Source organism: Sceloporus undulatus, chromosome 1 (genome assembly GCF_019175285.1).
Source record: "Sceloporus undulatus isolate JIND9_A2432 ecotype Alabama chromosome 1, SceUnd_v1.1, whole genome shotgun sequence".
In the NCBI taxonomy this organism is placed as follows: domain Eukaryota; kingdom Metazoa; phylum Chordata; class Lepidosauria; order Squamata; family Phrynosomatidae; genus Sceloporus; species Sceloporus undulatus.
Window position 1 is genome coordinate 380,160,770 of NC_056522.1, and position 12,252 is coordinate 380,173,021.

At 45.4% G+C, this 12,252-nt stretch overlaps 1 protein-coding gene across 1 annotated transcript in view; it reads left to right on the forward strand.

Moving 5' to 3' along the window:
* MDGA2 (MAM domain containing glycosylphosphatidylinositol anchor 2) overlaps positions 1-12,252 on the forward strand; it is a 548,385-nt gene that overhangs the window by 190,152 nt on the left and 345,981 nt on the right. Inside the window, exon 2 of the mRNA XM_042446600.1 lies at positions 8,577-8,716. Coding sequence (XP_042302534.1) covers positions 8,577-8,716 — 140 coding nt within the window. The remainder of the gene's footprint in view (positions 1-8,576; positions 8,717-12,252) is intronic.

Genomic DNA, 12,252 nt, shown 5'->3' on the forward strand with positions numbered 1-12,252 from the left:
TTTATTTATATACTGCCCTTCCTATGATCCTATGATTATTCACTGATTTTATTAATATGTTCTCTCTAGGAATATCTAGGTCCCCCAGCGCATCTCTATGGTCAACTTTAACCAAAAGTCACACCCAAGGACCTAGAGATTCGTAGAGAGAACACTCCACTGGGCATTTGTAGCTCCTCCAGTGCAATTCTATGGTCGATATCTGGCAGATGTTGACCACAGAATTGCACTAGAGATTTCTTGAGAGATGTTCTCTCAGGTAAGAACACAGTGTTTTTGTTATTTGCAGTTGTTCCACATTTATGGGGGTCCTGTGCCCCAACCCCTGCGAATGTGAAGGGATGCGTGTACTTTGCTTCCCCACTAACTGGTGTGAAGAAAGGGAGGCTTCCAAGCAGCCCTAGAGAGGAAAGCCTTTATTCTCTGGGGGCCATTTGGAAGCAAAGTTCCACCTTAGGCTCATGTTGCTGACACAATCACCACACAATGCAAGGCCATCTCTGCTTGCCTCCTTTCCTTTCCTGACTTCTGGGCTTTTTGGGAAAGGGGAGAAGAAATGAAAGAATAAGGTGCTAATGCTACATCTGTGCAGTAGCAACCAGACCCTGCAGGACACAATGGCCTGGTTCAGCCTGCAGCAAAGTTGGCCCAGCCAGCCGGGACATTATTTAGTTCCTTCAATCTGGGATTTACTAGGTTTTCCGGGACAAATGGCAACCCTATCTCTGGCAGCAACAGCCAGCCAAAAGAAAGCTAATGAAGCGTAGAAAGGGAGACAGACAGTCTTCCTCAGGGAAAGAAGGTCAGGCAGGACAGAAGAAAGGAGGGCGAGGAAGGGAGGGATGGAGAGTTGTCCTTATCTAGAGAGTACCCAGCCCTGATCCCTCTTCTCCCCTCTGCTGCAGGCAAATGTGCATCCATGTGCATTTATCCACTGATCAATCATGCAAGAAATGAAAATGTTGGGTTAACACATACACATTTTTGGTTGAGGGGGGGGGGAATATACATAGGCAGAACTGGTTGCTAATTATTTTGAATGAAACCCCTGCTGTTCTCTCTTTCCTGCTTCCTCCCAGGAGATACTGAGTGGATTTTGGGTACATGTCTTTTTTGAGGGACTTGGGGCTGACCTAAGGTTCAAGGAAGAAATTGTGGATGCTCCCATGAGAGCTTCTTGGAAGTGAATTTGGCAGAAAGTCTGGTGCATGCCATTGTGGGCAGCGGCCAGGGATTCGGATCAGCTTTCAGAAGGGATGAAACTGTGCAAAGTAGGTTTTTGACCCCTTCTGCTGCTGAAAAATCTTATAGAAAAGAAAGCGGCTTGAAAAGCTATTTTGCTAATTTTTTTTAAATCTTACTCGTGTTTTATGGCTTCTTAGAAAGCTGTTGGCAGCAGTGCTGCCTTCTTTTCTATTTCTGACTTTAAATCCCTTCTCAAAATTAGGGATGCAGATCTTCATTTGACTCCTTCTTGAATGCTAAAAGAACCGATTTGAAAAAGTTTCTATTCACTGGAAATGGTTTTGAGAGTTTCCTGTATTTTTCTATCAATTTTTTTTAAACATTTTGGGACATTTTTGTAAAATATTCATTTGAACCCCCCCCCCCCCAGCAATAAAATTGTACAAAATGCTGGGTTTCTGTTTATGTTGTTTCAAAAGGAACAGCTTTTGTCGGATGGAGAAGTCAGAAGCAGCCTTCTATCACTGATGAACCACAATTTCTTTTGGGAAGGAGCCTGTCCTTTCACTTTCCAAATGCAGAAGCCAAGAATGCGGGGATAGGTAGTCCTAGATCCAAAACACACTGCAGAAACAATACAGTTTGAGACCACTTTAATGCTAGGAAATCCAGGTAATTCTAGTTTATTGTAGCACTAGAGCTCTCTGACAGAGAAGATTAAATGTCTCACGAAACTACAGTTTCCAGAAAACCCTAGTCTGAACCCAGGGCAATTAAAGCAGCCTCAAACTCGATTGTTTCTTCATTGTGTTTTGGATTTTAGTTCTGGCCCCGATTGAAAGTATGTTCCACTATTAATTTATTACCCAAATTGCAGGGGAACCCAGGAGGGCACCAACAAAATGTATTCAAGGAGGAAATTAATTTAGTTCAATTGGAAACAGTGAGAGGAATGTGTTAACAATAGCTGGGATCTTGCCTATGTATAACAGGTCCAAGAACTAGAACTTTCAGAGTGCAAAGTACAAAGAGTGCAAAGTACAAAGAGGGCAGTTGCAATCCAGCTTCAATTGGTCTTGGATGAAACTGATTTTCTGGACCCATTTCAAACCGGGTTCCGAGCAGGCTATGGAGTTGAGACTGCCATGGTCGCCCTGGTCGATGATCTCCGTCTGGGCATGGACAGGGGTAGCGTGTCCCTGTTAGTGCTCTTAGACATCACAGCGGCTTTCGATACCATTGACCATGGTATCCTTCTGGAACGCCTGGGAGAGTTGGGAATCGGGGGCACTGCGCGCCAGTGGTTCCGTTCCTACCTCTCGGGTAGTCCAGATGGTGCAGCTGGGGGACTGTCATTCCGATAAGAGGGCCCTTACATCTGGCGTCCCTCGAGGAGCCATTCTGTCCCTCATGCTATTTAACATTTATATGAAACCGCTGGGAGAGATCATCCGGAGACATGGGGCGCGGTGTTATCAGTACGCTGATGACACTCAAATATGTTTCTCTGTGTCTCCGACTGATGCAGTGACCAGGGATGGCATCTCTCCTCTAGACGCCTGTCTGGACTCGGTAATGGGCTGGATGAGAGAAAACAGACTCAGTTTGAATCCAGAGAAAACGGAAGTACTTGTGATAGGTTCCCCGGGCCCAGGGAAGGATATTTGTCCACCTGTCCTGAACGGGGTCACGCTCCCCTTGAAGGACTCCGTCCGCAGTCTGAGGGTGCTCCTGAATTCGTAGCTCCACCTTACATCTCAGGTGAATGTGACGGTCAGGAGCACCTGCTATCAGCTTCGGCTGATACGCCAGCTGCGACCTTACCTGGGCCGGGGGGACCTTGAAACAGTGGTACATGCTCTGGTAACCTCTCGGCTGGACTTCTGTAATGCGCTCTACATGGGGCAACCCTTGTACCAAACTCAGAAGCTACAATTGGTTCAGAACATGGCAGCAAGACTGGTCACTGGATCCTCCAGGGCCAGTCATATACCACCTGTCCTTAAAGATCTACATTGGCTGCCCATTCGCTTCCGAGCGCAATACAAGGTGTTGGTTATTACCTATAAAGCCCTAAATGGCTTGGGCCCAGGGTACTTGGAGGACCGCCTCTCTCCATATAATCCGCCCCACACACTCACATCGGCTGGGAAGCAATTATTGTGTGTTCCAGATGCTAATTATTCAGCAACATCACAGAGGGCCTTTTCCACCTCGGCCCCACAGCTCTGGAACTCGCTTCCCAGCGAGCTCCACTCAGCCACCTCCCTCGACCTATTTAAGAAGGGGTTAAAAACCTTCTTGTTCCAGCAAGCTTTTCCCTAGTGTCCCTAATTGTAACTTCTGCTCTCCCTTCACTGCTGTTGTATTTTTGTGCTAGCTTGGATGTTGTAGATTGTAGTTTTTTAACGTATTTTATTGCTGTTTGTAATGCATTCCATGATTGTAACCCGCCTTGATCTATGGAAAGGTGGGCTATAAATAAAGATTTTATTTTATTTATTTATTAACATAGAAGAAAATCACCATTCACACAATAGCATTCACACACACACACACACACACACACACACGAAATAATGAAATTAAAGGTAGTGGCTTGTAGCAAGGTTATGGTAAAACAATACTTTACCAGTACAGATGCGGAGCTCCAATCAGGGGATGATGGGAGTGACAGTGGCTCAACCAGGTTGCCTGAAACATGAGGGGAGGGTGGCCTGCCCATTTTGAGGGGTCAGTGTGAAATACAGCAGGATTCATGCCTGAAATCGAAGGCTTTCATGGCTGACATCCATAGTTTTTTGTGGCTTTTTCGGGCTCTGTGGCCATGTTCTAGAAGAGTTTCTTCCTGACATTTTGCCAGCATTCTCTGCAGATGCCAGCCACAGATGCTGGTGAAACGTCAGGAAGAAACTCTTCTAGAACATGGCCACATAGCTATTAACGCCTGAGTTCAAACTGTGTGTGTCAATGCCAATACACCGTTTTTGTAGACTCTTGAGACAGTTGGGCAGATTTTCCAAGAATCGCAGGAGCAGTGGGATTCCCACCCGGTTGATGGTTTTAACTTCAGAGTTACAAAAGGAATGTTTTTGGTTGATGGCAGTGACACTGATTGAATCAAACAGAAATAACATCAGGATAACCTCAGGGGGCTTAGAAAAGGATGGCACTTAGGAAAGTGTTACGGGGGCTAGCAGAAAGATTGTCTTAATGTTTTAGGCTGACAAAGCTTTGTGACCTTCCAGAGGAAATGCACACAGCAGGGGGTGGGAAGCAGCAATATTCACAGCCACAAAGTTACAGGGCTCCTTTCCACATGTCCTCAGGTCTGTGGCCAGGCATCAGAAGCTCACTTAAAGGTCATCATGACCTTTCCAGGTTAATGCTTATGGCCCCTCTCTAACTGCTAGCCTTATAGAATATAAGAAAATATTTGTACTCAAAAATAACTCAGGGTGTGCAGGCTGTGCTAACAAACGGAAAGAAATGATCCTCGTTCCCTACTTCTGCCTTTCTCCCTCCTTTCTCTTTAGTCGACAATGACTTGCTCCATAGTCTTTGCATTACCAGTGAGTAATCCAGCGGTCAGACCCTTAAGGAACAGTGGTTTTGAGTCTTAGATGCATAAAGAGAAACCAGGATTGGTCCCTTTGTGCCGACTGCTTAATTTTATTGTCCCCATTAAAGTGCTTTGCTTGGGTAATGAGCAAGATAATACATTTCCGGCGGTATATGCAATAAAAAAGGAATAATAATGAAAAGTTGTTGGGTTTATTTTTCTTAAATTAAAACCAAAATATGTTGAGTTAAAATTAAAAAATGGAAAGTTTCCTTCAGGGGGTTCTTGGAGATTAATAAAACAGGGATAGATGTGCCCTCATCCGTTAATTCTTTGTAGTCACAGGAGATCTAGGTTAACATACAGAATTTCCCATCCTTGCAAAGGCTTCTCCATTCAGTTCAGTGAAGGAGCCAGACCCAGGTGTCTGTGGTGCATATTGGATAGAAAATTGCCTGAAAATCAGCCCCAAAATACAAAATGAGGTGTTCAAGGCATTGGGGGGCTGCAAGAATGGCAAAAGTGGGATTCACTGGCCAGCTGTGGCTCACGGACTGCACTGTCCCCATCTATGCATTAAACTAGGATAATGCTGATGCTGCTGGTCCTGGATTCAAATCTACAGGTATAAGGAATTTGTTGTCGAGTGTCTTCAAGTTGTTTCCGACTTCTGGCATCCCTAAGGAAACCTGGTGACACAATACAGTCGGCCCTCCTTATACGCGGATTTGCCATGCATGGATTTGAGCATACGCACATGGCAAATCTGGGGAAATTGTCCCCAATGGAGGCACGCGTGTACACGCTCCGCCATTGGGGACTAAAGTCCCTCTCCTCCTTCCCTCTCTCCCTCCCTCCCACCTATCTACCTACCTATCTATCTACCTACACTCCCTCCCTCCCCCTTCCCCTTCCTGCTTACCTGCTCCATCATCGCGCCGCCAGCTCCTCCTCACCGCTGCCTCCTCCGTCACTGTGGGAAAGGCCTGGTACTGCTCATGAAAGCCAAGAGGCCTCCAGGCTGTCCCCGGCCCTTCTTCTGCGGTGGCGGCAAGGACGATGAAGCTTGCCCTCGTCCTCCTCGCCACCGCTGCCTCGGAAGAAGGGCTGGGAGTAGCTTGGAGGCCTCTTGGCCCCCAAGCTGCCCCTGGCCTTTTAAGACCAGCGGCAGGAGCAAGGAGGACAAAGCCAGGCCTCATCCTCTTCCTCCCCCCCCCCCCTGCAGAAGAAGGGCCAGGGACAGCCTGGAGGCCTCTTGGCTTCCATGAGCAGCACCCGGCCTTTCCCGCGGTGACGGAGGGGAGGAGGGCAGGAGAGGGACAAAAGGGACTTGAGCATACGCGGATTTTGGCATATGCAGGGGGGGGGTCCAGAACAGATCCCCTGCGTATACCAAGGGCCCACTGTAGTTAAATGCCAGTACTGCAGCCACAAGGTTGTGAGTTCAATCCCAGGCAGGGCTACAGGTTGACTCAGCCTTCTATTCTTTTCTGCTGGGTAAAATGAGTACCCAGCTTGAGGGCATGCTATTGCTATTGCTAAAGCAACCATATCATAGGGCTTTATTGGCAAGTTTTTTTCAGAGGGGGCTTGACTTTGCTGCCCTCTGTGGCTGAGAGAGTGTGACCTGCCCAAGATCACCCAGTGGGTTTCCATGGCTGAGCCAAGACTTGAACCCTGGTCTCCCAGTGTCTCAGTCCAATGCTCAGTCCATCACAGCATGCAGGAATGCTTGTGTATGTTCTTGCTCTCAAGGTGAAGGTTGCCTAAAACATGTCAGCACTGTCAGGTCAGTAGATGGTCAACTGCAACTTCTTGCATTTCAGGAGGGGGGTTTTATTTAAAAACTGGAAAAAATCACCTCAACTTTTTTTGTAGAAAGAGGGGGAAAGGCTTTGTCCAGAAAACAGTGGCTTTTTTATAGAACATAGTTGGGAACAATTTTTTCCCAAATGGGTGTGTTTGTTTTGTTTTATTTTTTGCACAACACACACATATTGTGTGTGTGTGTGTGTGTTGCACAAAAGTCCCAAAGTGTGAAAAATCATTTTAAAAAATACACATAATCTCTTACATTCTCTCCCATAGGGGATGATGGGAGTGGCAGTTTATGGAATTCTTTGTTCTGCCTTTGAGAAGAATAGATGGCCGTCTGTCGGGGATACTTTGATTGAGATTTCCTGCATGGCAGAAGGGGGTTGGACTGGATGGCCCTTGCAGTCTCTTCCAACTGTGTGATTCTATGACTCTAAGAACAAAATAAGTGAAGATGTGCTTCCCTGAATCTTGATGTCATTTTTGTACCCACTACATCCATGTTCCCATGAACTCTAACCTGGTTGGTTGCATTGTTGTTCTTATAGCTGTTGGACTCTTGCCATTGTGGGTGGCTTGCTTGGAGCTTCAAACTGTCAAACCCCACTCTCTCCAGGATTAATTGGCTTGCTCCCTGACAGCCTTTATGCATGTCATCTAAGCTGGCAGAGGTTTTGCAATGGGCAGAGAGCTTTTGGCTTGGAGAGACCTGGAATGTATCCAGTGTCCAGGTAGTAGAGAGACATCAGGAGATGTCTCCCCATGGAGACCTGCTGGACAGCCTCCTAGGGACATTTGGCTCTTGGTTGGAAACAGGGATGTGGATCGGATGAGCTGCATCCAGCAACACTATTGGCTGGCATCCTGTTAGTGACTTATGCATGTCTCATATAAGTTCCCTGATGCATACACAATAATGCATATACAATCAGCACAATTGTGTCTTTGATTTATGCAGATTCAATTATTTGTAGATTTGATTAATATGTTTTCTCTAGGAATCTCTAGGTCCTTCAGAGCAACTGTTGTGGTCAACTTCCATTGGAAGAGATTCCTAGACATAACTCTTCTCTAGGCATTTTTTAGTTCTCCAGTGCAATTCTTGTCCATAGAGTTGTGCTGGAGGAACAAGAGACTCCTAAAATGATGTTCTCTCAGTTTTTTTTTAAAGTTTTTTTTAATTACTATTTGCATTAGTGTTCTACCTTCATGAACATCCTGCACTCTAACCCCAGTGAACAGTTCACTGTAGTTGTGTACTTTTTGGACAAGGTGTACCACTTCTAGTCTCTTAAAGCTCCCCTACAAACATAGCTGAATGTTTTTCTGTGGTGCACTCAGCTCAGTGTTGCAGAGGCAGAGTTACCCCTTGCGGTGCCATTGCATTTCTTTTGCCATTTCACATGCGACCATGCATTGTGCTTTGCAGTTGCACGTTTCACTATATATATATATATATATATATAATTTTTATACCACTATTCCTTGGAGATCATAGCGGTGTACAGAAAATATAAAAACAGTGTAAAACAACAAGGCCCCTCCAACCTTGTTTGTGCCATGTTGCAGTTCACTAATGCACAGCCCTGATGTAACTGGTTGAGTGTAAAGTGACACTCCATTTACTTGATGTAGGTTTTGGGTCCATTCTTTTATTTTTAGAACCTCTCTCTTCAAGTGGTATGTTCATGGGTCATTACAAAACGGTGGTGGGTTTCTAGTCCTCATGGTACTGTAGAGAAATCCGGCAATCTCTGGGTGGGGAATGACTTGTTTTCCACTTGCCTTTCCTTGGGGATCGTGGGCTATCTCTGATGATCCTGATGTGTGCAACTGGCAGGGGGCCGCCTATCTTCCTCACAACTATGTCCCAGGCTCCCATGCCCATGAGGTTCAGCTCTTTTGCATTAGTGTTCATCTTCATGTTCATGCAAATGATTAGATACACCCTTGTACCAGTTCTCTCTTGCACCAGGCTTTTGCTGATGAATTTTCCTTCTGGTTTCCTTTACAGCCCCACCCACAGTGAGGATTATCCACTCAGGCCTGGCCTGCAACATTGAGGAGGAGCGATACTCTGAGCGAGTGTACACTATTCGTGAAGGGGAAACGCTGGAGCTAACGTGCTTGGTGACGGGCCACCCTCGGCCACAGGTGAGCTGGTTGCTGTGATGTGCCATTTGGGCATGACCTGGCCATCTTCGCCAAAGGACCCTGTTCCCTGTCTCAATAAAAAACCACAGCCTGTGATCATGGCAGCAATGTTCTTCTTCTGGAATTTCTCAGAACGTGCATCTGTATCATGTACACTATGATAATCATGGTCATTGTTAATGATACATATTCATGGGTAGCCATGTTGGCCACATAGCAAAGTACAATAATATCCAAAATGCACAAAGCAGTGATACCTTTAATTGGCTAACTAGAATGCACAGAATACATGATGCAAGCTTTTGAAGCGCCACTGGCTTCATCATCAGGCAAAAGTGTTAAGAAACATACAGGAGGGGAAAAAATTACAAAATGACAGTGTTAGCCACAGCTTTGCATTTTCTCAAGGAGTTGTTGGTGGGTTTGGAGGGATTTCTATGCAGGTGGGTCCCTCCTCCCTCTGGTCATGTGGCCCTGGGAACAAAACATCCCAGAGACCAGGAGATAAAATTTGAATTCCATTAGCAATGCACAAAGGCTACTTCTTCAGAGATTGCATAAATCTCCATCCTTTGTGAGGTCACAGCTCCTTTTGTCAGTCTCAGATCACTGAATCTCTTAAGAGAAGCCTCTATGCTTTTGTATTAGGAAAATTGCAAAATTGCATTTTAATTCCAGCAATTGGAATGGAGGAAGACCCTTGGTTTGCAGCCACACCCTCTTTAGCCATGCATTTCTTGCAGATTGTATTTTAAGAGGGTTATTTATAGCTGTGCTTAAATAGCCTCTCATTTTACCTCTGGGAGAGAGTTTGGGTTTGTGATAAATGCAGAAGCCTGCCTCTGTCCTGGGGACCTGGAGCTCTTTCTTCTCAATGCTTCCCAAAGTCTGGATCCCCAGGTTTTTGGATTTCACCTCCCAGAGGCCTCAGCCATCTTGGCCAATCATCTGGTATTTTGGTAAGTGAAGTCCCAAACACCTGAAAGGCCAGGGTTTGGGAGTCACTGTAGCTTTTGTTCTGGCTTTGGTATTCCTATTTTGTCCTCTGAAGATGAACTCTCAAGAGGCAGGGGGGCATGGCACATCATTTGGGAAGAAAAAGGCAAGGGAGGAATCTAATTAATCAACTAAACAAAGGAATACATCCCTGTGAAAATAGAAGTCTGGTGACTTTAGGATGCTGCATGTTGCTACAATATGTCTCCCAGTACAACCAAACAAAGCCCACCTTTTCTGTCTGTTACCTCCTGCCCAGCCAAAGATATCAATTTCCATGTTGGTGGAAGGTGTCGGAGCAGCAAACATGTGTCCAGTTGTTTCCCTTTAGGCATTTTCAGGGGCTTCCCAGCGGACTTTAAGAGGTCCCTGAAGATGATGTCCTTGCACCATGTCCACCTACAGGAAAATAGTCTGTATAAATCTCCCTTCTCTCCACCAAGACAGACATCTTGGGGGAAGGGCTGCCAAGGCAGATGTGGAGAGGCTGATCCAGAGGAGGGTGACCAAAATGGTGCAAGATCTGGAAACCACCCTAAACCTCTGAGGAGTGGCTGGGGGAGATGGATATGTTTAGCCTGGAAAAGAGGAGGTTAAGAGAGGACATGATAACCAAGTTTAAATATTTGAAGAACTATCATATTGAGGATGGAGCATGCTTGTTTTCTGAAGCTCCAAAAATAGGGCATAGAGTAAAGGATTCAAGTTATAATTCCACCTAAGCCTTAGTAAGAACTTTTTTATGGTAAGAAATGTTCAACAATGGAAGATGCAGCCTCAGAGGGTGGGGTCTCCTTCATTGGAAGTTTTCAAACAGAGGTGGATGGGCATCTGTCACAGGGAGGGTTTGGGTTTTGTCTTCCTGCATGACTGGATGGATGGCATGGTCTTTGTGTTCTCTTCCAGCTATATGAGTCTATGGTTCCATTGAAAAGGTGAGCTTTCGGGTGGGACTTTGGTAGTTGCATGGTCAGAACAGACTCAAGACCTCTACAACAACCAAAAATTGGGCTATGGTGGGTGTAAGACCAATGTATGCATTGTAACTGATCCACAGAAGTCCAACCAAGGTTTTCCACATCTCTAACATGGTTAGGTGAACCATCCTCCTGCATTAACAATCTGTGTGTCCACTTTCTATCATTGATACAACCATGGCAGAAAAGAGTGTGTGACTCTAGCAGTTCTCCTGCTTTTTCTGCAGTGTATGTTGTTGTTATTGAGATCAGTGGTACAATACCAATTGGTGTGTCAGAGGAAAGAAAGGGTACAAGTTATCTGGAGATGCTTTCAAATGTCATGTACCACACTAAAGTCTGGGAATGGAGCAAAATGCAGGGCAAGCCAGAGGAACAATTAAGCAAGGATGATATTCTATGGCCCTGGAGGTTTGGTCCCTTGATCACCACTAAACCACTAGGAATCTGGTGGTGATTTGCAGACTAACGCTTTGATTGTGTCACCACAAATCTTAAGCCTGCCAGCGGGGCCAGGGTTTTTCTCATTTGGATGCATTCCCCACAGAGTTGTGCCTCCTTCCAAACATCTCACAACAATAATAAGTTATCAAGAGACGGCTGCAGTAAAGCAGTCTAGGATCAATTCATTTCCAGACATAATTCAGCAGTTCCAACAGACCATTCATTTCCATTCATTTCAATTACATTAACACTGTAACATTTCGAATCTCCTGCAAAACAGACAGTACCCATCATAATAAGACAACAGATGCCAGAGTCGGATACAATCAAAACCTCCAGTACAGGGAGATATTAATCATGCAACAGGATCAGCAGCAAGTGCTTCACAAATGCCAAATTCAGGAAACGGCAGCCAAATTTAGGAGGGTGACCAGCATGAAAACTGCTCAGCAATGCGATGTGTCTGGGACTGCATCTACACTACAGAATTAATGCAGTTTGATACTGCTTTAACCTCTGTGGCTCAATACTGTGGAATTGTTGGATTTGTAGTTTTGTGAGATATTTAGTCTTCCCTGTCAGAGAGCTCTGGTGCTCCCACCAAACTACAAATCCCATGATTGCATAGCATGGAGCCATGGCATTTAAAGCAGTGTCAAACTGCATTAATTCTACACTACAGCATGGATGCAGCCTGGCACTGACATGAGGGCTTAACGTGAGAATGGGAATAGTGAATCTTTGCAGGGTTTTAATGACATCAAGAGTGCCATACTTAAGAGTTTATCACATGGGAGGAATTCCTCTTAATTTCAAATGAAAAGAAAGTGGGGCCAGAACGCATTCACGTGCATGCGCTAGATCAGCGAATTTACAAGAATTCTAATTGCGTTCGAACTGACTTCCCATTGCCCGTAAATAGCTTGCCATTGCCCGAATTTGCGTGTGATCAGCTCTTGCGCAATAACGTGAAACTCCATGATTGCGCTCGGACTGACTTCCTATTACCCGAATTTGCATGTAGGAGTCTATCACGCAGTAACGTTAAACCCCATGATTGCGTTTGGATTGCCATTGGATTATACTTCCAATTTCCCTTGTCTGATTAACTCCCTACTT